Source organism: Caretta caretta, chromosome 7, assembly GCF_965140235.1.
Source record: "Caretta caretta isolate rCarCar2 chromosome 7, rCarCar1.hap1, whole genome shotgun sequence".
In the NCBI taxonomy this organism is placed as follows: domain Eukaryota; kingdom Metazoa; phylum Chordata; order Testudines; family Cheloniidae; genus Caretta; species Caretta caretta.
This window is the reverse complement of record NC_134212.1, coordinates 77872011-77897597: the sequence shown is the minus strand read 5'-3', so window position 1 is coordinate 77897597 and position 25587 is coordinate 77872011. Positions and strand designations below refer to the sequence as shown.

General features: G+C 41.7%; 1 protein-coding gene across 2 annotated transcripts; it reads left to right on the top strand.

The window, feature by feature from the left end:
• The first annotated feature begins 35 nt into the window (after window positions 1–35).
• TMEM26 (transmembrane protein 26) lies at window positions 36–25587 on the top strand. 2 transcript variants are annotated; one of them, XM_075130820.1, is made up of 6 exons: window positions 36–475; window positions 7566–7644; window positions 17447–17563; window positions 18103–18302; window positions 19414–19490; window positions 21738–25587. In XM_075130820.1, exons 1-6 carry the CDS (start codon window positions 285–287, stop codon window positions 22151–22153), a joined length of 1080 nt encoding a protein of 359 aa, XP_074986921.1. In that variant the 5' UTR covers window positions 36–284; the 3' UTR covers window positions 22154–25587. The 2 variants fall into 2 exon arrangements, with proteins under 2 accessions (XP_074986921.1, XP_048714648.1); XM_048858691.2 differs by having other exon boundaries at window positions 18082–18302.

The following is a 25587-nucleotide window of genomic DNA, read 5'->3' as shown; positions in this document are numbered from 1 at the left end:
TGTGACTCAATGAGATCAGCCAGTGCTGTGTGGAGTCCTGCATTGGACAGCACTATAAAAGCCTGGTTTTGATTTTTTTTAAAGAGTTTTCAGGAAGTCTGGGGGAGGGGCAATGCAGTTTTTTTTTGTTATACTGGGCCCCTTTGTCGAGATGGAACAAGAGGAAATGTCTATTTGCTTGTGGTGCATACACATATCAGCTATTTCCAGGGAAACTTCCCATCGCCTGTAAAAGGCACTGGGCCCCCGCAGTACTGGGAGAGGGGGTGGGGGGCCAGCTGAGAATGGAGCTGCTGGTGCTGCTCAATGCCCTGGTTACAAGGCTGCTCTTTGTTCTACACTCTCTGATCGGGGTTTGGAGGGTGACTGAAGTGAAGAAGGAACCCAAGTTCTGGCTGCTGGCATTGCTCAACCTCCTCCTATGCCTGGAAACTGGGCTCACCCTCAAGTTTAAGCAAGGCAAAGGCTACAAATGGTGAGCATATCCCTTTGGCTCCTTCAGGGTGTCTTTTGGCTCTTTGCATATACACTTATTGCAGATCTGAGGCTCACTGTAGCTGGGTTGCTATTTTATTTCAGAGCTGGGACTCACTTTAGCTCTGCTACATAAGCTGTTCTTGCTTTGTCTGTGTTGAGATTTCAGAAATATTTGCATCAATTACTACAGTAGGTTTGTAGATGGGATTTGGGGGGGCAGTAGGGTTCTGGACAAGCCACTGCAAAATCCCAAAGCTTTTTAAAAGGGTAGTTTGCATCAGGCTCTTTGGAGATCAAACTTTTCTCAGGGAAAGCATTGGAAAATGTGAGAGTTTCATGCAAGGCATTTTTGTCTAGTGCTGCTGATCTAGAGTGCTGAAATAGCTAGGAAGAAAAACTACATAACTCCTTTAGATTTTGCTATAATCTGCACAGATAGAAAATCTGGGTGCTTTGTGAGCAACAGCTTGTCAGGTAGCAACTGTGCATAGGGCAAAAATCCCAGAGAAAGCAGGCTGCTCCATGCTATAGTTCCAGCAACCTCCTCCTTCTGCTAGTCTCACTGATAGCCACAGTTTTCCTGGAACATTATTCCTCATCAGTGCTGGCTGCAACAATGATTACCCTGAACTGACAATCAACAAATAAAGATGTGTACAAGCCACTGGCTTGGTATGCTGTAGATTCTGCTCAGTATTTCAGTTTCTAATCGGTCTGAAGTTAAATATGGGAGCTACTGCATTGAAAATGTTTCAATATAAATGAATGTGGGTGAGAGACAAAGATTCCTTAAAAACATACCACAGTTTGCCCAAGGACAAGGGTTTTACATGTGTTTAGAAAGTGCTCACACAAACAGGATTACTTTGCTTCTGTCCATATCCCATGTGATTCATTAATCTAAAGCAGGGGTGGGCAAACTTTTTGGCCCGAGGGCCACATCTGGATGGGGAAATTGCATGTAGGGCTGGAGCAGGGGGTTGGAGTGTGGAAGCGGGTGCAGTGTGCAGGAAGGGGCTCAGGGCAAGGGGTTGGGGCAGAGGAGGGGTGCGGGGTGTATGAGGGTGTGCAGAGTGTGGGAGGGGGCTCAGGGCAGGGGGTTCGGGTGCAGGAGGGATGCGGGCTCTGGCCTGGTGCCACTTACCTGGAGCGGCTCCAGGGTGGCAGCAGTGCATACCGGGGCCAGGGCAGGCTCCCTGCCTGCTCTGGCCCAGCAGCAGTCCCGGAAGAGGACAGCACCACATCCCTGTGCCTCCTGTGGTAAGGCAGGGCAGAGGGCTCCACACGCTGCCCTCGCCTGTGAGTACCTTCCCCGAAGCTCCCATTGGCTGTGGTTCCCCATTCCCGGCCAATGGGAGCTGTGGGGGGCGGTGCCTGCAGGCGAGGGCAGCACGCAAAGCCCTCTGCCCCTCTCCTCCCGCCCCCAGGGCCACAGGGACGTGGTGCCAGCCGCTTCCAGGAGTGCTGTGGGCCCATGGGGCCATAAGGGTGGCAATCTCTGACAGGCTGGATTCGGCCTGTGGGCTGTAGTTTGCCCACCCCTGATCTAAAGAGTGAGCCAAATCAACAGCTCTATATAAGCAGAGGTAAAGTTTTTGCATCTGCCAGTATTATTATAGATCTTCCGTTTGTAGAAACTCAAGCCACATGTCCCTGAAAGTAAACAAACAGGTAAAAAAAGAAAGATAGTTTTATGATAATAAATGCTGACACCATTGTGTGAAATGTTATAAAAGTCCAAAATATTATTGTGAGGCAAGCCACAAAATTTTCACAGTCTAAACTCAAATATCCTCCTAGTACTAACGCGTCTTGTACTTTTTAAATAATGCAGTAACTGTTTAGTAATTATAGGAATCAAAATACATGTTTATTATAAAGAAGCCGTGTCAGAACATCCTATTTTTGTCAACATCAGCAGCTATGCAGAGGAATATTTTGCACATCTGTTTTCAGAAAATTCAAAGAATAGTTTTAGCTGTGCAAATAAGTTCGGATTCAACAGAGGTCAGAAAAAAGTCTTGGGGAAAACAAATTTACTCAGGAGCTAGAGCGATCCTGCAGAAATGTTTTTTAAAAACTGGACCCAATCCTGCACTCTGTGACTTCACTGGGAGTAAGATCAAGCCTGATAACAAGAAGGTGTCTAGATATTTCTTTTTCTTTCTACCAGGGAGGTGCTCGACCCCTGCTCCATTCCAGGCTCGCCCCCACTCCACCCCTTCCTCCAAGCCCCAACCCCGCCTCACCTTGCCCCGCCCCACCCCTGCCTTTTCCCACCCCCTCCTCCGAGTGCGCCCCATCCCTGCTTCTCCCCATCCCTCCCAGTGCCTCCTGCACACTGCGAAACAACTGATTGCAGTGGGCCTGAAGCACTGGGGGGAACGGGGAAGAGTTGATCAGTGGGGCCCCCAGCAGGTGGGAAGCACAGCAGGAGGGGGGAAGCTTGGCTGCCACTGGGTGCTAAACACCCGCTAATTTTTTTCCATGGGTGCTCCAGCCCTAGAGCACCCATGGAGTCGGTGCCTATGCCACTAACACTCTCTCTTTTTGTCCTATGACTGCAGAGGTGTTAATGGAACACTTTACCTTGAACAGTCCCTTAGAATATCCGCTAACTGCCTATGCCAAACACTCTGCTCCGCCTTGCATTTAGCTGTGTCACTGAGAGTACCTTTCCCAGATCTGAAGAGCAGCTCTCTGTGGCTCAAAAGCTTGTTTCTCTCACCAACAGAAATTGGTCCAATAAAAGATATTACCTCATCCACCTTGTCTTACAGGAAAGATAGGTAGCCATCATGTCTCTGGCTAAGATTGTCAAATATACTAGTTGTTTTCCATTTTATACCTGCTTCATGTTTCTAGGGTGGAAATTAGAACTACTTCACTCTCAAGATATGACTACACTTCCATCAGTCTTCTAGCTGCATCTATACCAGGGATTAAGTTGACCTAACGACAGTGCTTGGAGCGCAAAATTTTTCCCAGCCCTGAGGGACACAGCTAGGTTTATCTATTTTTTAAGTGTAGACCAGGCCTTATTTTGCTCTCTTCTGAAATGATCTAACTTAAAAAAAAATTGAATCAATGACACTGAAATGAAGTAAAAAAATAAATACATTTAAAAAACCAAGGAGTAACTGGGTAGTTTTGAAGGCAGTAGCATTGGGTGTTTGAGCCATTTTATGGCAGTTCAGAAAACTGGTACTTTTCTCTGGCAGCTCTCTCTTGCTCCAGAAAATAAACTTTAGTTTAGCCCCTATGCCCAAAATCTTTAGCCCTTATAGCTGCAAAAATAATCCTTCTAACTTTTAAAATGTAAATTAGTGGAGTGATGTCTGCAGAAATCCTGAAACAATAGCTCTGCTCGTCTCAATCTGTGTTAACTATGAAATCTAACCATGATTATTTAAGTGAGAACATTGTTAACTATTTCACTGCTGACCAAAGCATCAAAGAAAAAAAAAGGAACTGGTCATATTGTGAAGATCTGCACACAATCTCATTTTGATGTCACAAGGGAGTAGAGCTCAGACTGTGGGTGGAGCAGCTGGACTGACTGCAAGCCAAAAAACTGAGCAGCTGTAGCAAGACCACTTAAATTGCAGAGCAACAGAAGGTGAGGGGCTGTCACCACAAAATCAATTTGAGCGAAAAAAGGCTGCATTAGGGAAATACCTTAACAAAAGTGTAGTAGAGGGGCTAATGTTTCCTATTATATCTTTAATTTTGCTGTCACATCATCATGGAGAAAAGATAGTTAAGGCTGTTTCAAGCAGTTTCATGTGACTTCAGGATTTAGTAATCAGGAGTAATGATAACCAAGTAAGTTTCCTCAGGCTTCTCCTTCACCCATGAAGTCAAGGGGAGTTTTGTCATTAATTTTAATGGGAGTAGGATTAGATTCCTAGGGTTGGAATCAGTGCCCCCGGAAGTCAATGAAAAGACTCCAATCCCTTCATGAGGCTTTGGATCAGGCTCATTCAAAACAACAACGTCGGACCTAACTCCTGGTCCAAAAAATGACTATGAAGAAAGTATTGACTTGCATTTTACTGGGAAACCGTAGCAACAAACACAAGAACCAAAAAAAGGGAGAAGTGTGCGTAGATGGTATGATAAAATTCCTCAGCGTTCTTGGAAAACACGGCCAGCTCAAGAAGCTGAATGCCACAAGTGTCATCAAAGCAAGCAGAGGTGACACAAAGTGATAGAGAAAACAGAGAGATCCACAACAAGAAAAGGAGAATTTGTGGCACCTTAGAGACTAACATTTATTTGAGCATAAGCTTTCGTGAGCTACAGCTCACTTCATCGGATGCATTCAGTGGAAAATACAGTGGGGAGATTTATATACATAGAGAACATGAAACAATGGGTGTTACCATACACATTGTAACGAGAGTGATCACTTAAGGTGAACTATTACCAGCAGGAGAGCGGGGTGGGGGGGGTGGAAAACCTTTTGTAGTGATAAATGAAGCTGGGCCATTTCCAGCAGTTGACAAGAACATCTGAGGAACAGTGGGGAGTGGAGGCGGGGGGGGGGGAGGGGAATAAACATGGGGAAATAGTTTTAACTTTGTGTAATGACCCATGCACTCCCAGTCTCTATTCAAGCCTAAGTTAATTGTATCCAGTTTGCAAATTAATTCCAATTCAGCAGTCTCTCGTTGGAGTCTGTTTTTGAAGGTTTTTTGTTGAAGAATTGCAACTTTTAGGTCTGTAATCAAGTGACCAAAGAGATTGAATTGTTCTGCAACTGGTTTTTGAATAAGTCTTGACGTCTGATTTGTGTCCATTTATTCTTTGACGTAGAGACTATCCAGTTTGACCAATGTACATGGCAGAGGGGCATTGCTGGCACATGATGGAATATATCACATTGGCGGATGTGCAGGTGAACGAGCCTCTGATAGTGTGGCTGATGTGATTAGGTCCTATGATGGTGTCCCCTGAAGAGATATGTGGACAGTTGGCAACGGGCTTTGTTGCAAGGTTAGGTTCCTGGGTTAGTGGTTCTGTTGTGTGGTTGCTGGTGAGTATTTGCTTCAGGTTGGGGGGCTGTCTGTAAGCAAGGACTGGCCTGTCTACCAAGATCTGTGAGAGTGATGGGTTGTCCTTCAGGATAGGTTGTAGATACTCGATGATGCGTTGGAGAGGTTTTAGTTGGGGGCTGAAGGTGATGGCTAGTGGCGTTCTGTTATTTTCTTTGTTGAGCCTGTCCTGTAGTAGGTAACTTCTGGGTACTCTTCTGGCTCTGTCAACCTGTTTCTTCACTTCAGCAGGTGGGTATTGTAGTTGTAAGAATGCTTGATAGAGATCTTGTAGGTGTTTTTCTCTGTCTGAGGGGTTGGAGCAAATGCGGTTGTATCTTAGAGCTTGGCTGTAGACAATGGATCGTGTGGTGTGGTCTGGATGAAAGCTGGAGGCATGTCGGTAAGTATAGCGGTCAGTAGGTTTCCGGTATAGGGTGGTGTTTATGTGACCATCGCTTATTAGCACCATAGTGTCCAGGAAGTGGATCTCTTGTGTGGACTGGTTCAGGCTGAGGTTGATGGTGGGATGGAAATTGTTGAAATCATGGTGGAATTCCTCAAGGCCGCCTTTTCCATGGGTCCAGATGATGATGTCACCAATATAGCGCAAGTAGAGTAGGGGCATTAGGGGACGAGAGCTGAAGTGTCGTTCTAAGTCAGCCATAAAAATGTTGGCATACTGTGGGGCCATGCGGGTACCCATAGCAGTGCCGCTGCTTTGAAGGTACACATTGTCCCCAAATGTGCAATAGTTATGGGTGAGGACAAAGTCACAAAGTTCAGCCGCCAGGTTTGCCGTGACATTATCGGGGGTACTGTTCCTGATGGCTTGTAGTCCATCTTTGTTTGGAATGTTGGTGTAGAGGGCTTCTACATCCATAGTGGCCAGGATGGTCTTTTCAGGAAGATGACCGATGGATTGTAGTTTCTTCAGGAAGTCAGTGGTGTCTCAAAGATAGCTGGGAGTGCTGGTAGCGTAGGGCCTGAGGAGGGAGTCTACATAGCCAGACAATCCTGCTGTCAAGGTGCCAATGCCTGAGATGATGGGGTGTCCAGGATTTCCAGGTTTATGGATCTTGGATAGCAGATAGAATACCCCTGGAACCCCGACCGGATTTGTGCGGATTTGTTTTTGTGCTTTTTCAGGGAGTTTCTTGAGCAAATGGTGTAGGTTTTTTTGGTAACCCTCAGTGAGATCAGAGGTAATGGCTTGTAGAAAGTGGTGTTGGAGAGCTGCCTAGCAGCCTCTTGTTCATATTCCGACCTATTCATGATGAGGACAGCACCTCCTTTGTCAGCCTTTTTGATTATGATGTCAGAGTTGTTTCTGAGGCTGTGGATGGCATTGTGTTCTGCACGGCTGAGGTTATGGGGCAAGTGATGCTGCTTTTCCACAATTTCAGCCTGTGCCCGCAGAAGCACTCTATGTAGATGTAACAAACAAGGTTACAGAACTTTCAGTGTGAGTGACATGCATATCTGGCCAGTGTCTTTATAAACAGTTTTAGTCCATGTTAAAGGTTTCTTTGGGGAGGACACATTTGTTTTGGTTCAGGATATTTCTACCCTTGTACTTACACAGGTGTAAAAGTAGTTTGAGATCAGAGTCCGTGTGTAACTCAGTGGAGTGACTCCTGATTTACACCAATGGTTGAGATCAGAAAGAGGGCCTTCAGCAAGAGATTTTTATATACCCACTTCCATGCAGAACTGAGTGGGCAAAATACATGAATTAAAAGAGAAACTTTCATTTTGTTTTTGAAAAAGATTTTTAAACAAACCTAATCTTTGAGAAGTTTACTAGTAAACCAGTATTAAGACATACATGTATTGATTGCCTTAGGAATTCAGTGAGAATGGCAGCTGTTAAAGTGTTGGTTGCAGTTACCCCTCCCTTTTGTATTCCATATGGCAGAACTCACAAAACACTTATTAAATACAGTTCACACTGAAAAGTAACATTCTGAATGTTCCACTCAGAAAATGGTAGGATATATGTGGTGCTCATACAGTGTTGTAACCTAAGCTATCTTTTTGTTTTCTTCACAGGTTTTCTCCAGCAATATTTTTATATCTGATTAGCACAGTACCATCATTATGGCTACTGGAAACTCATCGTGAAACTCAGGTATTTCTTGTGGTCCTTGAAGGAAATATCTGGAAACTGATTCCTTTATTCATAGTCTGCCAGGTCTTATTCCTATTCTTCATTCCATTCTCTGGAGACTCTACCAATCCAGCTCCAACTCTAGTAACATCTTTTGGTAATGTTGAATTGGCAGCACTTCATTACATTTGATTTAATGAAACTCACTACTTGCCAGGCTGACTGAGACCAATCTCTTTGGTATCCTGCTGATGGGAATGGGACTGGAAGTATCAAGATAAATGATATACAGCCATGCACCTCTAGGTTACTGGTCTGAACCCAACTTAGGCTGGCAATGGCGTTACTGTCAGATAGCTGCTTGGTGGCTTAGGTAAAATACAGTACTGGTTCCAGTCCAGTTCTTAGCAGACAGGTACCATGGTCCCACCTAAGTCAAGGTTGAGGCATATTTGCCCACTATTGTTAGGAAGATTACATAGTCACTGCCAACCCTGTACTCCTGATGGATGATATTCACCCCCTTTGTCCCACTTTTTATCCCTATTTGAGGGTTTAAGTAGAGTTAAGTGATGCATAGGCCTCCTGCTGGCCCTCTGACCAGAGATGTACTGACTTCTGTGCTTTCTGATTAAATAATGGAGCCAGTCTCCAGAGCTACTACACATGTGATGAAGCAGACAGGGACAGGGCCTGCCTGCAGGAAAGCTGGATTCTAGTCCTAGCTCTGCTGTTGATTCCCTTTGTGACTTTTGGAAAGCCACTTTTATCTATGCTTTATTTTCTCTTTTAAAAAAAAGATACTTATACTTACCCCTTTTTGTAAAACATTTTGAAATCCCTGGATTAAAGGTGTTCTATTAAGGCTAAGTCCTCTTGTTATTCATGAAGATTATGAGAACGTTCCATTTCAAGAGTGGAATCCTCAGCTGCACCAAGGAAGAGCTAGGGGTAGTTGTGAGTGGGTGGGGGAAGCTGCAAATGAGTCAACTGCAGCTTTCCAATCCTAAAGCCAATTCTATGCCAGCTCCAGCCCTAGTCAGTATAGTTCAGAGCAGCATTAAGGTTCCCTCTTATCTTTGATGCACCCCCTATGCCAGGTAGGGGGGAACAACAGAGCATAGAACAAGGCTAAATCAGCCAGCTCTTAATCAGCTGATGATTCCTCAGTGTTGGATGATTGTCATCTCCCCACTTAGAGCATATTTAAGTCCCCTTAGCACTGCCAGAGTGGCACAATGGGGCTTAGCATGGATCAGGATTTAGCCCCAAGGGTTGCATTAGAACTTCCTCAGAAGAGCCTGAGAGGATCGTTAACAGAAAGCAATAGAAAGAAAATGAATAAGTTTGATTAATCAAATACAGAGCCTCATTTTCTCCTCTGAAACATTGTTAGATCACAGAGAAACATTATCAAATATTCAAAATTGCATTTGCACTGAGATTGCCTGAGGCTCTTTCTAAACACAGAAGCAAGAATTTATTGTCTTCATGTTTGGCACATCTTCCTAAACATTTGTGAACAGGTAAAGTGGATATTGAGAACATTTGTAATTGTTAACTCTGGGCTAAGAAACAGGCTAATTCTGTAGTCAAAGGCAGGAGATTATGTCCCAGAATGATGTTACAACATGGCATACTTTGTATTTTATTGATATACTGCTCCTCTGAATTAAAGTGGGAGTATATCAAGTAAATAGTTCAGGTTATTCTTGAAGAGAAGGGTAGAGGATTCTGAAAGTACATATGACCTAATGGATTCAAACCAAGACCTCAGGGAAGGACATCAGTCTTGTTAATAATTAGGTCAAAATGTAGCACCCAGTCACAAGTACTATTTATAATAAAATATCTTGTGCCTTTTCTTAATAAAAGGATCAAGACCAGGCAATTGTGCAACAACTATAGCACATTTATTGAATACACAATAAAAAGGTTTTGTGGTAACTGAGGCAGTAAATACTATTAAAGATTTTGCTCTCAGATTGAATCCCTGAAAGTAAACATTAGCCCTTCCCCCCCCAAAAAGTGGTAATTATTTAGGGCATAATTTAATATGTACTCCCCTACCACTGAAGGGCATGCAAGTTTTGCTTCCATAAGTATCACAGGAATGAGCATAACTAATATATATATATATATACACACACACACGTGTATATATATCAGATATGTGAAATATCGACAGTGCCTTATATTATTTAAAGCTGCGGTTCTCAAACTTTTTTTTTCCCCACTGACCACTTGAAAATTGCTGAGGGTCATGGCAGACCACTTAATGATCTTTCCAAATGTTGTTTGAACCATTAGTTAACTATTGTAAAGCGCTCTGGATTTATATTTAAAAAAAACCTTAATAATAGATGTTTTTTGTTCTAGAAATAAAAGCCCACAACTCATATGTTAATATCAGTAGTCTAACCTGTCTAATGCGATGGATGTGCCCTCTCTTCCCCGTCACGGCAGCCACAGAGCTGAGGCTGGGAAGGAGGAGGGTCTCTCTCTCTCTCTCCCCCACCACAGCAGCCCATGAGCTGAGGCTGGGAAGGAGGGGGGCCTCTCCCCAGCAGTCACAGCCCTGGAGCTGGGGAAAGTTGCCTCTTTCTCTGGCCGCTGCAGCCCTGCACAGCCCAAATTCCCCCCACCCCCTCTTCTCACCCCACTGCCCCCTCTTCCCTCCCAAGGCCACCACCTCACCTTATATGTGTCTTCTCCAGGGTCCAGGCACCTAATTAGTGGAGCCACACCTGCGAGCACTATTCTTTTGTGTGCAGCCGCCCAGGCATGCACCTTACAGGGAACTATCTGCAGAACACCTGAATGGAGCTCACCGACCACAGTTTGAGGACCTCTGATTTTAAAACATGTTGGGATGCACTTTTTTAATAGAGGGTTATGGTATAAAGTCAGATTGAACTATGTTGAGTAAAAAAAATTAGTCAGTAAAATCAGTGAATTAAATAGCAAGGTAGAAAACTGACAAATTTTATAATCTGTAAAAACACAGATTTGAGACATTCCTGTTTTCTTCCTAAAGCTTAAGGTCCCAATTGAGCAAGCCACATTAGAATGTGTTTAAGTGCTGTGCTGAATAGAGAATGACTTAAGTATATGCTTAACTTTATACACATGCTTCAATGCTTTGAATCAGGCTCACAGAGAGCTCACTCATACTCCACGTGTACTTGAGCAACAGCCAGGTTAAAGGTAAATTTCCATTCAGTACAAAAGAAGTTACAAGATGTGCCAACCAAATATTTATTTTAAACAACCCTAAACAGTTTAAGAAGCAACCAAAATCCACCCCACGGACAGAACTAGTGCTTTGTACTACATATGGGCAAAGTTTTGTGGATGAATGTGTTTATTAAAAAACGCAGCTTTAGGATGACAAACTATTTGCAAATTTGGGTAGAATATGGCAAATAATTTCAGATGAAAAAAAATGAAGTGTCAAAACATTTTGTTTTAGCTTTTTTGATATGAAACATTTTCACTTTTCATTTTGAAGTGATATTTCAGTAGAAGTTTAGCTAGATTTATCTTTAAGAAGGGGTAAAAAACACCCAAAATCTAAACAAAAGAAAAATGTAATTTGGGGGTTTTTTTGTTGTGGCAAGAAAAAAAATCTAAAAGTTCAATTTTGAGTTAACCTGAAATGAATTTTTTATTTTGGATTTTTCAGTTTGGCCACCAAACTAAAAAAACAATTGTTTGCTCAACTCTGCTCTGTATATTTAAGTATGATTTTAATGCTAGATCCAACTTGATATATCATCCTACTAATAAAGTAAATGTTTGTTTTTTCATCACTTGCCCTGACATTTTTGCGGGAGACAAAAGACTATATTTAAACAAGTGTCCTCTCCTTATGTCATGGGTAGGGCCCTATCAAATTCATGGCCGTGAAAAACTCATCGTGGACCATGAAATCTGGTCTTTTGTGTACTTTTACCCTTTACTATACAGCTTTCGCAGGGGAGACCAGCATTTCTCAAACTGGGGGTCCTGACCCAAAAGGAGTTGCAGGGCGGGAGGGAGGGGGGAGGAGGAGTCGCATGATTATTGTAGGGCGGTCATGGTATTGCCATCCTTACTTCTGCACTAGTGCACTGCCTTCAGCGCTGGGTGGCCAGAGAGTGGCAGCTGCTGGCCAGGCACCCAGCTCTAAAGGCAGCACAGAAGTAATGGTGGCAATACCACGACGCACCCCTCCAATAACCTTGCAACCCCCCCCACCACCACCACAACCCTCTTTTGGGTCGGGACCCCTATAATTACAACACCATGAAATTTCAGATTTAAATATTTGAAATCATGAAATTTGCAATTTTTCAAAATCCTATGACCTTGAAATTGACCAAAATGGACCATGAATTTGGTAGGGCCCTAGTCACGGTCCAGCTTCTCTTCACGTTTAATCCTGCAAGCAAGTCATACTGCAGAATTGGCAGCATCACATGTATTTCCATAGCAGCAGACTAGGAGGGTCTCCAGCATCAACTTCATTCTTTACAGTATAGCCCCATAGGTGCGTCTGTTGCTTCAGGGGGCCCAATCCTGTGAGGTACTGAGCACTCCCTTGGAGTTTTCAAAACTCTCAACTCCAACAGAAGTCAGTGGCAATTGAGGGTACTCTGCCCCTTGAGGCACTGGGTCCAGAATAGAGTTGGTCAAATGACACTGTGAAAAGTTTATTAGTTGGCCCTTAATTCCATTTGCAAACTGTTTGCAATCCCAAAAGGAATTTTCTGAATTAGTCTATAGGGTTTTCACAAGCTGTAGCAATTGCTCCTTGCAGTATTAAAATCTAGAATTTGGCCTATAACTGATCACGATATGGTTTCTGTTCCTTGATTGGATCACTTAATGTTTATAAATACAGTAGAACCTCAGAGTTATGAACTGACCGGTCAACCACACACCTCATTTGGAACTGGAAGTACATAATCAGGCAGCAGCAGAGACCAAAAAAAGAAGCAGCAGCAAATATAGTACAGTACTGTGTTAAATGTAAACTACTAAAATAATAAAGGGAAAGCAGCATTTTTCTTCTGCATAGTTAAGTTCAAAGCTGTATTACGTCAACGTTCAGTTGTAAACTTTTGAAAGAACAACCATAACGTTTTGTTCAGAGTTACAAACAACCTCCATTCCCGAGGTGTTCGTAACTCTCAGGTTTGACTGTAGGAAAAACATGTGAAGAAATCATAGGGATGTTGAATCTCATTTTAGGAAGAAAAAAAAGTAGGAAATAAGTTAGCCAAGGAAGTTTGAGGATTTTAAAAATTTCTTCCTATCCTTTTTTGCACAATAAAGAGAATTACATCTAGCTACGTATATAGATCCAATACTGAAAAATAGTTGAGTTCCTTCCTGACAAAGAAGGAAAGATGTAAGCCAGATTTATTCACTGCCTGCCAGGCTTTACATTCAATTTTCTTTTTCCTGACATTTCACCAATTGCAGCAGGAGTTTCCCACTAAATAAGTGTCATATTCCCACTAAATAATTGCATGTATATAGTGGATAGATGGGCTGGGCGAATAGCTCTAGTGCCAATGCTCCCATTCACGCTTGTACGTACTTTGTAAAATGAACAGCTCTTCCCCAAACTTCCATGTGAACACACACCAGTTTCGTAAATATTCCCAGAGAACTGAGCTAGAACAAGACACAAATGTAATTGAATCAATCAGGACTCAGACTAAATGAACATGTTAACAAATATATGTGTCCACTATTTGCTCACATCTAGTCCAGAATAAGGACTAAGGAGTGCAAGTCAGGGCAGAATTCTTCAGAAGGAGAAGTCCAGCACTGCGGGAGAAAAGCTCACATTAAAACACAAATAGCTTTAGAAATAGAAAGAGGGACCCAGATAGATACGGACAGAGTAAGTTGCTTTTGCATGTATGGTCTCCGTTTCTTCATCCCTACCCCAATATGACAGTTCTCACCTTGCTCACCAGGCTGCAGTTTGATGGTGCCAGGAGCTGCTGAGATACCTGCTAGGGTGGGGGAGAGGGAGGAGCTCTCTCAAGTGGGAACAGCTGAGGCACTGTTCCACATGTTCCCTCTCCTTTTCCTCTCCACTTTCCTTCACTGTGGTGGGGCTGCTGCTGCTTCTTATCCTCCCATCACTTCCTTCCACCTTCTGCATCTGAGCCTGGGTTCTGGACCTGTCCCACCTACTGCGCTGCGTGTCATGTACATGGCAGGTTGCTGGGCTGCTCCTAGCAGCCCAGGCTCCTGTACCAGATACAGACTGAGCTTCCTTCTCAGAGCTAAACACCAGATGCGTTCAGTACAAGATCCTTTAAAGTTCTGCCAGGTATGGCTGAAGTTAGCTTAGATAAGATATTTTACACACTGTGCCACCTAGTGGCTGAATAGTGTACTACAGTTTAGTATTCCACTACAATTCAGGGTGGTGCTATGGCTCTGTGATTGGCTCCCATTTGGTGACAATGCAGAGTGAAGAGATTGATACAGCTTTCTGTCCAGATGGGGCAGCCATTGTGGACTCCCTGTTTCAGCCTTCCTCTTAATCTACATGCTGGATCTCTGGTGATGGAGTCTGGCAGGGATTTTTCCCACATGGCAAAACTGGCAAAGTGCTGGGTGGGTTTTTCACCCTCCACCTGGCATCCAAGAGGTCTGGGCTCAGGGGTTACATTACACTTGGTGCAACTTTGGCAGTTCTAGTGCCATAGATAAATTAAAAATAGTCTGATTCAAGCTCCCTGTAACCCAGTGGGTTGCCTGGGCATTGACCCTGAGCACAGTCATGCATAGTGGGGTTAGCCTCTATGTCCTGCATAGTTTGTGGCTCCTACCCCAAGTGGGAGGAAGGAAGTGTGTTGTGACTCTGGTTTCTAGTCACCATTCCTTGGCAAGCTTGAGGGTGTAGAGGGGGCATGGCCTTCACACTCACCCTCAGGTTATAGTCCCACCCAGGCCAGTGGTGTCTGTTGAGATGTGTACTGAAACAACCCTCCCGGGTACATTGGAGTCATTAACCCAATTAGACAATAGCTTTAAATAAAATTGCAGCCTCCTCATTTAACCACATTGTGTTCGTGTTTCATTGTTTTGTTCATGTCACATGTCCACAGTAATGCCTCTGTCTACCTTCCGTCTCATAAGATACAAAACATCCATGGTTCTTTTCCCTTGTTTATGTTAAACTCTCTCCCTGTGAAACTCCCCACCCCCATCCCACCACAAATAACCCAAACAGCTAACCTAAGAGCTTTTTTCTGAATTTCCAGGTTATTGGGGAAGGGGCTCTATTTACAGCTTTTGTCCACAATTACTGCACAGTGGTACCTGAGGTGCTTCACTTATGCTTCATTCTCAGTAAAGGGGAAAAGTGGAACCTCAAATTCAGGTATTTTTTGGAAGATGTTGCCTTTGTACTAGCATGTAGATCCCTAGCACTCCCTGGAAAACTGTCTGTTTGGTGCAGAAAAAGTTATGGTGGGATTCTTATTTAGGCACCTAACTTCCATTAAAATCAATGGGAGTTAGGTGCCTACTGTACATACCTTTGTGAATCCCACTCTTAACTCCTATACTGATGCGATGAGCATGCTAGAAAACAATCATCCGGGCCTGTCTGGCAGAAATATGATGGGATTAAAGTCTTCAATAACTGAGGAGTTTGATTTTCTAATTAGCTTTGTTTTTGAGTAGAATGAAATGAGATGCTTAGGATTGTTCGGAAGATAGATTTTTGAAATCATATCCAATCTGCTCCAGGGACAATAATAAGAGTCACTGAATATCTGCTCCCTGCATCACAGTAGTTTCTTTAATCACTGCAGCCCCATGCAATGAGGATTTGTTTACTGAAGTTCAGTAACTTCAAGGTTTTTTTGCCTTCATTACATTCTGTCAGAGCTGTATGTACTCAAAGAGTGCAAAGAGGTGCTTTTCTGCTCTAAGGGGATACACAGCAGCACATAGCTTTGTTTCTTAATTAGTCCTGACATTTCACCAATTACAGCAGGAGTTTCCTTGGAAGATAGAAATAAATAGCCTCTTGCCAGAAAAAATGGTTTATCTTTTCTTCCTCTGAGGGATCTTATGGAAGGAGAAATGAAACAACCAGAATAATTACAGACAGGTCCCCTGGATAAGAGAAAGTTGTCTTGAAAATAGTCTCTTCCCCCCCCGCAAAAGCATAGGCCACACCTGTCTTCAGATTAGAATGCAGCTGTCAGCCTTAACCCTGATTTACCTTCTAATCAGAGGGAGCCTGACTGGATATTTTTGGAACCATTGGTGGCATATTACAGAGAGCTACAGCATATTGCATTATGAAGTGAAGTCAAAACTTTACAGAGGTTTCCCTACCATATAGCAAATGGTGTTGAGTCCAGTTCTAGAGTGAAATTCACCTCAGCACTAGACCCATGCACCACTTAAGTCTTCAAAATGGGGAATGCTGTGTTAGCCCCCTGAACAATGGAAGAATTTCACCGTTAGTGAACAGATATTTTTCTACATACCCAATGATTTTGGGGTAAATAAAAAATTACTAATTCAGTAAAAAGTCTTTTTTTCTACCCATTGCAGACACCCAGAAATCATCTATCCTTCTAAGATAACGTTGGATTTTGCACCCATGCATAGAAGGTGGTCATATGTTGTATCAAACTAGGTTGTAAGGTGTCATTTTTGCAGTATTTGGATGCTCTCCTGGACAATGAAACTACAGAGAATGGAGCCAAATTTTGCTTACACTGGTGTAAATCTGAAGTAATACTACTGACATCAGTTACATTACTCCAGATGTAAAGTAGTGCAAATGAGCCGAACTGGACCAATAAAGTTAGGCACACAAACCCACTAAGATCATACAAATCCTATATCGGACATATTTGATTCTGCTAAAATATACTGGCAGTTACTAGAAAATTCAACACCACATACAATATAGAAAATCTACAATACTCTGTTTTACAAAACTGGGTAGTAATTTAGGGGCTCCCTAGCAAGTCCCTTCAAACTTATGTGAATTATGAAATAAATGAACTAATAGGATGGCACTATTGATAATCACAGAGAAAGCCACAGAACTCATAGCCCTAAAGGGAAAATGATAGTTGTACTGAAACCCCTTCCCTTTCTAAATGATATTGCATTGGAGTTTTCTGATGCAGAAAGAGAAAATGGTCAGGCTTATAGTACACAAGGGGGCGGGGGGGAAAGCTACCAGTGGTTGTGGCAGTAAATGGATACCTGTCATTTTTCTCTTGTTTCTAATATGTTTATTAAAATATGCTAATAAAAAGGCAGTTGACTAGATTCTGAACAAAAATGTTTACTGTACTACTAGAACTCTGCTGCAGTGTCTGGATCCTACACTCATACTGTATTTACTAATCCAGTAAGTCAGAGTCAAACTTCAGAAGTAAAACTAAGTGCAGTACAGTGTTGGCATTACATAGTATTTTAATACATGAATAGGTAGAACCACAGGCTCTCAGAACTAGTTGGCTTGGAATTCACAGCACACCATCACAGAAGGTTGGGCTTCAGGAGTGACATACATTGTGGGCTTGCTGAGACTGGGATCAACATGCAAATGAGGCTCAAGTTCTGCAAATGGGGTGAGCAAGTGGCATATTACAGTTTGCTGCTGGAGTATAATGCAAGTACGGCTGAGGCAACAGGAATGGGAAATTGGGAGATTAAATATTGGAATGGAAGGAAGGAGATGTCTGTCTAGGATGAAGTTGTTGGGTGAAAATTCAAGAATTCTCCTCCAGCCCCATGATGTTTTCTGAGTGTATGATGTTTTTGTTTATTGTAGTTTTGCAATAATGAAACTGAACAAACATGGGAGAATATCAGCAACAGAGAAGACTTCAATCAATTAAAAGAGAGCACTCCCAAAAATGAGGGAGCAGATCATCATATAATTGAGTCGGTGGGATACCTTTCTCTACTCAATCTATAGACCTTATGATGTATAGGGGCACAGAGATAAGATAGCACTTTTTGGGTCTATGTAGTGAACCTTGCACAGGACAGTTTTGCAAAGTGGTGTGATGAAAATTGTCATCTATAAAAAGCCATTGGTGTAGATGGTGCTTGTTCTCTAAATGTTGTTGCTAGGATTGGTCTGAGTCTGAAGGGATTTCCTTCCTCCCCAAGAATGACAAAATTGAGTTCAACAATTTTGGAGTTACAGTGGAGCAAAGTATAACAGTTAAGTGAACAATGAGACAAGGGAAGAAAAAGAAAGATAAATCAACTCGGTCTGGCAGTCCATTGAGTGAGTCACACCAGCAGCATGAACGGGTTTGCTTTAATTCTGCTTGAAGAAAGAGCTAACATGATCAATTGAATTGAAGGTGCATTCAGTGGAGATAAGTTTTTATAGCTAGACCATCTCATGTTCCTATTGTTACAGTATTTTTCTTGTTGTTTTGGTCTTTGCAATAGGCTAGAGTTTTTGTCTCCCAGCTCTCCACAGTGTGCGAAACTGTATGGACGCTAGGACTCCACCAGACTTTTCTACTACTACTAATAATAGGGAGATGGCTTCTTCCCATTGGTGGTGAAATCACCCGTGATCAGTTGTCCCAGCTGCTGCTTATGTTTGTGGGAACTGCAGCAGACATACTTGAATTCACTAGCGAGACTTTGGAAGTAGAAAATGTAAGGTAAGTAATATTTCCTGAAGTACATCATTTGTATCCAAGGTTATACTGAAGACTTTCTTGTTCCATTTCAAGTTTTGTAATCTGTGTGAATTTGGGGTTGCTGCAACTGGATTATTCAGAGATGTCAAGAGATGGTTACTGTCTAGGACTTTTTATCTTCTTCTGCGCCTCCATGGAGGTGACAAGTAGCTCCCATCCGCTTCATAGGACGATATTCATAATGAAACATGTCACATTCATCAAAAGGAAAGGACTCAAACAACCAGGAAAATGGAGTAACTAACACATACTGTTTACAATACATACAATTAGAGCTACTCCAACTATTTATTACAAACAGAGCCTCTCCTTTGGTTAGTGATTTGTTCACAAGCTAATCTTGATTGTCTTGTAAATCAGATACTTTTCAGACTGTATGTTGTTTGCAAACAGTTTGCCGTGGCTATTCATTATCCAAGTTGCATGTTTGGTTACCTGATATGGTTTCCTCCCTGAGTGGGTGACAAGGTTTTAAAATAGGAGAGGAGAGAGTAATCTGCTTCCAATGTGAATTTTCAGATGAATAATAATTAACATGATTTAGAAACATCTTCAGAGATACTCACTTATCTGAATTTTCATAAAGAATGTGACCCCACAAATAATGGGGAACTGAACTTGGCACTTTTGTCCCTGAAAATATCCATACATTATTCTTTTTTCACTATTCAACTAAGCTGTACCTGTAACAGAAAACTTATTTAACAGCAGGGCAGGCTCTCCCTACATAACAAAGATGGTTCAAGCTCAACGAAGATGTGAAATCACCAGAAGGGTAGGGCATCTTCTCCTCATTGAGCCTCAGAATTTATTTCCATACTCTGATCACTCTTGAGTTTTAACTCTGAGGTTTGGTCTAAATCACACAGCTCAAGCAGGTGGAAAATGCAAACCAACTGTAGGGATTCCCACCAGGAGTTGCCCCAGGTTTCTCCAGAATTCCACTGGAATGACACATGAACCCACTAGCTGTACTGTTGGGCTCCAAATCCTTTTAAAAGTGACAGTGTTCTAAATAGTTTGGGGGTTCATTTAATTAGTTACTCACTTTTTTGTGTTTGTTTGTTTTTAGGCATAACCATGCTCTTGTTTATGCAATTCTTTGTGTATGGACTTGGAGTATGTTGCAGTTTCCACTTGATCTTGCAGGTTAGTAACAGCAAAACAGCTTTTTCAGAGATGAGCATGTCTCAGGGCTGTGCACACTTACAGCATTATGTGAATGAAAGTAAACACCATTGCCAAAGACTATGCTGTGGGCTTTTGGTCGGCATTTCACATCACAGAGACAATGATGCGTTATTCGAAGGAAGCTCAGCATCAGCATAGAAAAATAAGTATGCTTTCTTTTGAAGGAAGATTTATTTCAAGCTGAACTGTGATCTCTTTAATATACACTGTTTGTTTCCAGGCAAACTGGAATTGCTGCTGAATGTGTTAAATAGGAGCACCTGCTGTGATTGTGTCATTATAATGGAAAAATTGACACAACCTTAACTATAAACCCGGGGGCTAGAGCCACTCCTGGAACTAGGCTGGCTCCCACTGGGGTAGACGATGGCAAAGAGCCCCTGAGTTGGGATGTCCTCTTCTTAACATGAGGCCGGCATAGCCCATAAAGTGGATATGGTTGACTGAGAAAAGGGCATGGCCAGACACTCCCCAACTTGGTGGCTCCAGTCCACAGAGCTTCTCTGGAAACCATAAAAGTATTACGCTGCTCATCCTTGGCTTGAACACCAGGGAAAGGAGGTAGTAGAAACATCACAAGTGGTCCTACCTCAGGGTGATTTTATCCTCTTGCAGAGAGGGCTTTTCTGGTGCAGGGAGGCATAATGGACATCTCCCTATATCAGCATCTATTATTCTGACCCCTCTTTTCTGGGAGTTTACAATTCAGCTGCATCTCATGTATACCATCAGCTCAAGCAGGAATTATTTTCAACAGGTTTTTATATAAAATTGATAAAATAGCTCAATCAGTTTTTTCTTCTGGGACTTTTTCTGAAGCCATTTTCTTACAAAGGATATTAGGCTTTTTTAAATATTAAGGTTGAGGCAATATTTCCATGTTTTAATTTTTCATTTTAGCAGCTCGATGCTACAGATTGATGCAGGAGCTTTTAAGATGTGTCACATTCAGATTTGCAGATACAGATTTGCTAACAATGTATTCTTTCAAAAATAAATACCACTCTAATTCAAGAAAGCATTCAAATACCCTTAAAGGATCGTAGCATTCATTTAAATGAAGCAACATGTATGCCAGGTTTTTCCTTGTCATTGCTATTCTGTTTCTTTCCCTACATTTCACAGTGGAAAATTAAAGGAAAGAGTATATGTATGCTCTTTAAAATATTTACCATATGTGACAATTCTATTTAAGAAGGTAAGTTTGTAACGATCACACCTCTGTACAGCTGTTTGAGTGAGACACAAAAATTTTACTTTTTACGGCTGCACCACTGTGCTTTGTAACAAAGGGCTATATCAGTGCTGCACATGACATTCAGCTGCATCAAGGCAGGGTGATTCAAGATGATGATGCACAAGTGCTAGAAAATTCAGCAACTGCATGCAGAAACTTTTGTTTCTCTAATGAATTCAAATGAAATGCTCCGCTGTTCTAAGAGGTTTGCTTTCCATTCTTGACCGAATTATTTACATCCAAAGAGACAAACAATACAGTTCTTCTACGGAATGTGTCATGATTTATGATACTAATTAAATCTAAAAATTATGCAGTCTAAACAAAATAACCTAATTTCAGCGGTAAGTTTTTCATGTTAGACAACCATATTTATCATGAGTGACCCCTAGATATTATCTTGCCTTGCAGGTGCAATATCACTGTAAGCATTTTAAGTTAGCTAGCGAGACGTTTTCATCAGGTTAAGAAAGACTCGTGCATACAAGTTAAGATATACCCATGTGATTTAGTACCCATAAAACCAGAAATAGATAGCAATGACTAGAGTCATTCATACTGTTTGTAAGCACTGTACATACCTCCCATCCTGTATATCCTAACCCTAACCTACAAGGCCAGCTGTGTGAGCCATGTGCCATCACTGAAAGGAGGTTACTGGTCATACCAAATCTGTATGGTGGGTGTGTGATGTGGACAAGTGTCCAACAAGGACGAAGTGAGACCATATTGTTTTCAAGCCCTATTCAGCAAAGCACTTAAGTGTATACTTAACTGTAAGTACATTCTTAAGAGGGAAGTGCATGCTTTGCTGTATCAAGCCCTGGGCATACTTTATTTTGAACCTGGACCTGCAGGGTTGATAGTTTAGTGCACTAATAATCTACTCTACCTCTGAGCTGCCCTTTCAGCCTTTCATGTCTAGGTTTCAGAGTGCTACATTAACACAGCATGTCTTTTATTTACAGTGCAACATATTGGCTGTAAACTATCTGTGTCATCTACGAGAGTCCCCACTTTACTGCTGTGCAGACACAGTGCAGACCTGTGGAACATTGGAATCAGCCTCTTCATACAAGATGGCCCTTTCCTCGTTTTACGTTTGATACTGATGAGCTATTTTAAAGTAATCAATCAGATGCTGGTGTTTTTCACAGCTAAGAATATCTTAGTTGTGATGTTACAACTGTACCGTCTAATAGTGCTATCGTTAGACTTCCGTGCTTCCCTGCAGTATCCACCAAGCAGCCGGATAGGAGGAGTGAGCTGCTGCCCATGTGAGCCTAATGATACCACTCTCCCACCCAGCAACTCGGATACTGATATGAGAGAATGCACTGCTATTCCTCTGGAGGATTCGCCAGTCCCATCAGAATATCAGTGAACTCAACTGTTTATTCACTGCAACACCGTCTGTTTCCTGTGGCCTTTTGGAAGGGTTTGGCCTGTTTGTATTATCGTGGTTCTTACTCATCTCCCTTCCACCACAAAATGAAGTTTTGTTCTAAAAACCAGAAGACTTTGAAGCGATGTCACAGAAAGGAGAACTTTTTGATCCTGTTGATTTGCGGGGGTGGGGGGGTTCTACTACATCCTTATTATATTTATCCAGCGGGATTAGGTAGGTGTAGTTTATAGAACTACAAGATTTGAAGTTGTATGTGATGCATTAACAAACTTGGTTACTGTCTTTGGAGGCATTATGTTAAAGAATGTGCTCAGATGTATTTGTGCAGAAGGACAGACATATCAGGACAGTTACCTGAAATTGGGGAGCCTGTAACTTTGCTTCAGTTGACAGGCTGTAAAAACAGTGTGGTGAATGATATATCACAGAATTACTTCAGCAATGGCAATTGCATAGGAGTGTAAGTTGAATGGAAATAATGTGTTTCTGCTGTCACTATGACATCAAAACATTGTCCTTTCAGTGAATGTGAGAACAACTGTTTTAGAAGTTACCTCACTATTGGCTTGATTCAGTGAAAGCACCAATGACATGGAGTAGCACACAGAACCATGGAAGTCCTTTCTCAGTGGTTTTTGGGGCTTGCCTGGAACCAAATCTAAAACATTTTTAATCTGGCCTTACAGTTCACTATAGTGAAGGACGTTTCTGCCATGAGCCATATTCTATAGAGGTGCTTATCTTTCTATTACAATTAGAGATGGTCAGAATAATGAAAAAATGTCACAAAATACTTTGAAGTTTTTTCCATTTCACAGTGTTTGAAAGTGAGCTAGTACATCAAATGTCTTTTTTGAATTGCAATTGTTATGACTTTACTCAAGCATGTAGTCCCATTTAAAGCAATGGGATTGTTTGTAGAAGACAAGCAAAAGGACTTTGGCTCTCAGTTTGCATTTTATAAAGTGCCTAAACTCTGATGTATCCAATTCAGAGGCTGTCTGGTCTACTGAATATCTGAGCATCATTTTAAAAAAGTCTGAAAAAAAATATATGTTCACCAGTGCAGAGGCTTCTGCGGAAGTTCAGTAGTGAATAACATGAGGTCACTTCTCACCTAAACATATGTTACACCAATGTAACTCCACTGATTTGATTGGATTTATTCCTGATTTACACAGGTGTAATGGGATTTGAGAATCAGAGCGATGATTCCAAAAACCTGGCTAAATAACTATATTTGCACACAAATAGTAGGTGCTTTTACAACTTTCCATATTTTGAAAAGTTAATTAAATTTAAAAACATTAACAAAATGTATGAAATTTAACATGACCCAACAGATATAGTTTTCTCAACTGAAAATTTCCAGTTAAATCTTCTCATGTAATCTTTTGTGGTCTGAAAGATTAATCTGTTTATAGAAGTTAGGAATACATGAAAATTTTAGAAAAAAACCCGAGAATTTTCCCTTCGTAGCAGGCATACACTAGCTTATTATTATAGGGTCATTTATGAGTGCTGACATGATTTTAATTATTTTTAAAGGAAAAAAAGATTTGAATAATTTGTTTAAAAAACCGCAAAACATATTTTTGTTTATATTTGTGAGGTTTGTAGTGCTCATGATGATGAGGACCTGTGTTACCATGATATTTGCTCAATGCTGGATCAGGACTTTAGGTGATCTAAGAAGAGCGTGCCCAGGCATACTGCAAGCAGGAAGTCTTTCACAGTTCCTTTCAATTCAGGACAGTGCATTTCAGTAATAACCTGCAGCACCTCCTGCTCTTTTAATCTTGGGCCTCTTTTCAGTAGAAAGTGCCATTCGTTAATTGAGGGGTTTTCATGATGTTGGCATATGGAGACTAGGCCACAGCTTGCTCTGGGATTTTAATTCAGGTTTAATGGTAAAAAGCTAGAGCACTGCTGCTGCTAACCAGCTGTTCTCTCTAAAATCTTCAGCACTGAGGTGAATTTCGAATCAGTTGCTTAGATTGTATTTTGCCCTTTTGACTTAAGACTAGACCGTTCACATTCCTTTTGAAACTTTTTCCAGTTCATTGTTATACACAGGAATTAAAATATTGATGTTAAATGCATGCGTTAATTAATCTGTAATGTACAGATTTTACAGTGGCATCATCTCAGATTCATTAGTGCAATGACAAACAGCATGACTTGTGTTTTTAACTCATGATCTACGTGAGTAGGCTCAGTTAGCAACAAATTATCTACTGGGCTACTGGCCTGTAGCAGATCCCAGGGCCTCCAGGGGTTATCAGACACAGAGCCTAGTTAATATCAGGATTATTCTGTGGTAGTAGTAATCTTTCTGCTCATCAGTTGTCTCCTTTCAAGTCCTGGCAAAACTCACATTGACTTAAAAAGGATTTGGGCCCTTCAAGCTACCCCTCTTATGGCCTGATCCCAACCCTGTTAACTTTACCTGACTCACAGGTCCTTTTCTCACACTGGCCTCGGGCTATAGTAGAGATGTGTCCTCTAATGCCGCCTCTCCTCTTGGCAAGGCAAAAAGAGAGTCTAAAAAGACAAACAAGGCACTTAAAAGATGAGCTGTCTATCTTCCTATTTGCGGTTGAACATGGGTAGCAGCAGAATAATTACATTGGCTTGTACAATTCAATAATGGGCCATGGAGAGAGAGATTTAAAGTTTATATTAGTCTGAGTATTTGGCCATGGTAATAGATCTTATTTGCAAGAATCCTCTGTTTCCCTCTGCCAATTTCTTACCAGACAAATGAGAGGTTTTTCCAGCAGCCTTTGAGTCAGCTGATCTCTCTCTGAATCTGCCAGCTGGGTGGGGAGAAATACTGCATCATACTGCAGCCTTGCACAGATTTTTGCATCATGGAAGTGGTAGACTATATTTTCTTGAAGATAGGCCAGTCTCTGTGGCATATCTGAAGAACAGTAGGTGTAATGTTTTCTATTCAGGAAAAGCTACAGCTATCCTTTCATACTTGGAAAATGAGCCTTTTAAAATGGCAAGGGTTCAGAAAATTCTCCCTAGCTACTGTTCTTTCCTGAGTCAGCAGCATTTTATTACATTGCCTCTTAGAATATGTATCTAACCATTTACAATTATTTATACAGTTGTTCCCAGTGCTGTCCTTTGTTGGTTATTCTATATAGTTATCTTTACTGCCTCCTTCTTCCTTTGCTGAAAATTATTCCTCTTTCTTTTGACACTGGCTCAAATAAGCTTGTAGCTCCTGAGCCTTTAAAAAGTCATGATTGTAAAGTGTATTGAAACCTGGTTCTACTTGTTTCTGTTGGTATTTGTAAAGTACTGTTCTCTGGAAATCGGTGGAAATGGAGGAAAATGTGTAATTACTTTTTAAAAAATTCCCAAGTGTACTTTGCAAATAAAATGCAGTTACCTCA

Coding starts and splice junctions, on each gene's coding strand:
- TMEM26 (XM_048858691.2), top strand. CDS start 285: ATGGAGCTGCTGGTGCTGCTCAATGCCCTGGTTACAAGGCTGCTCTTT. Junction 476..7,565: donor CAAGGCAAAGGCTACAAATG/GTGAGCATATCC, acceptor TTTTCTTCACAG/GTTTTCTCCAGCAATATTTT. Junction 19,491..21,737: donor GTTTCCACTTGATCTTGCAG/GTTAGTAACAGC, acceptor TTTTATTTACAG/TGCAACATATTGGCTGTAAA.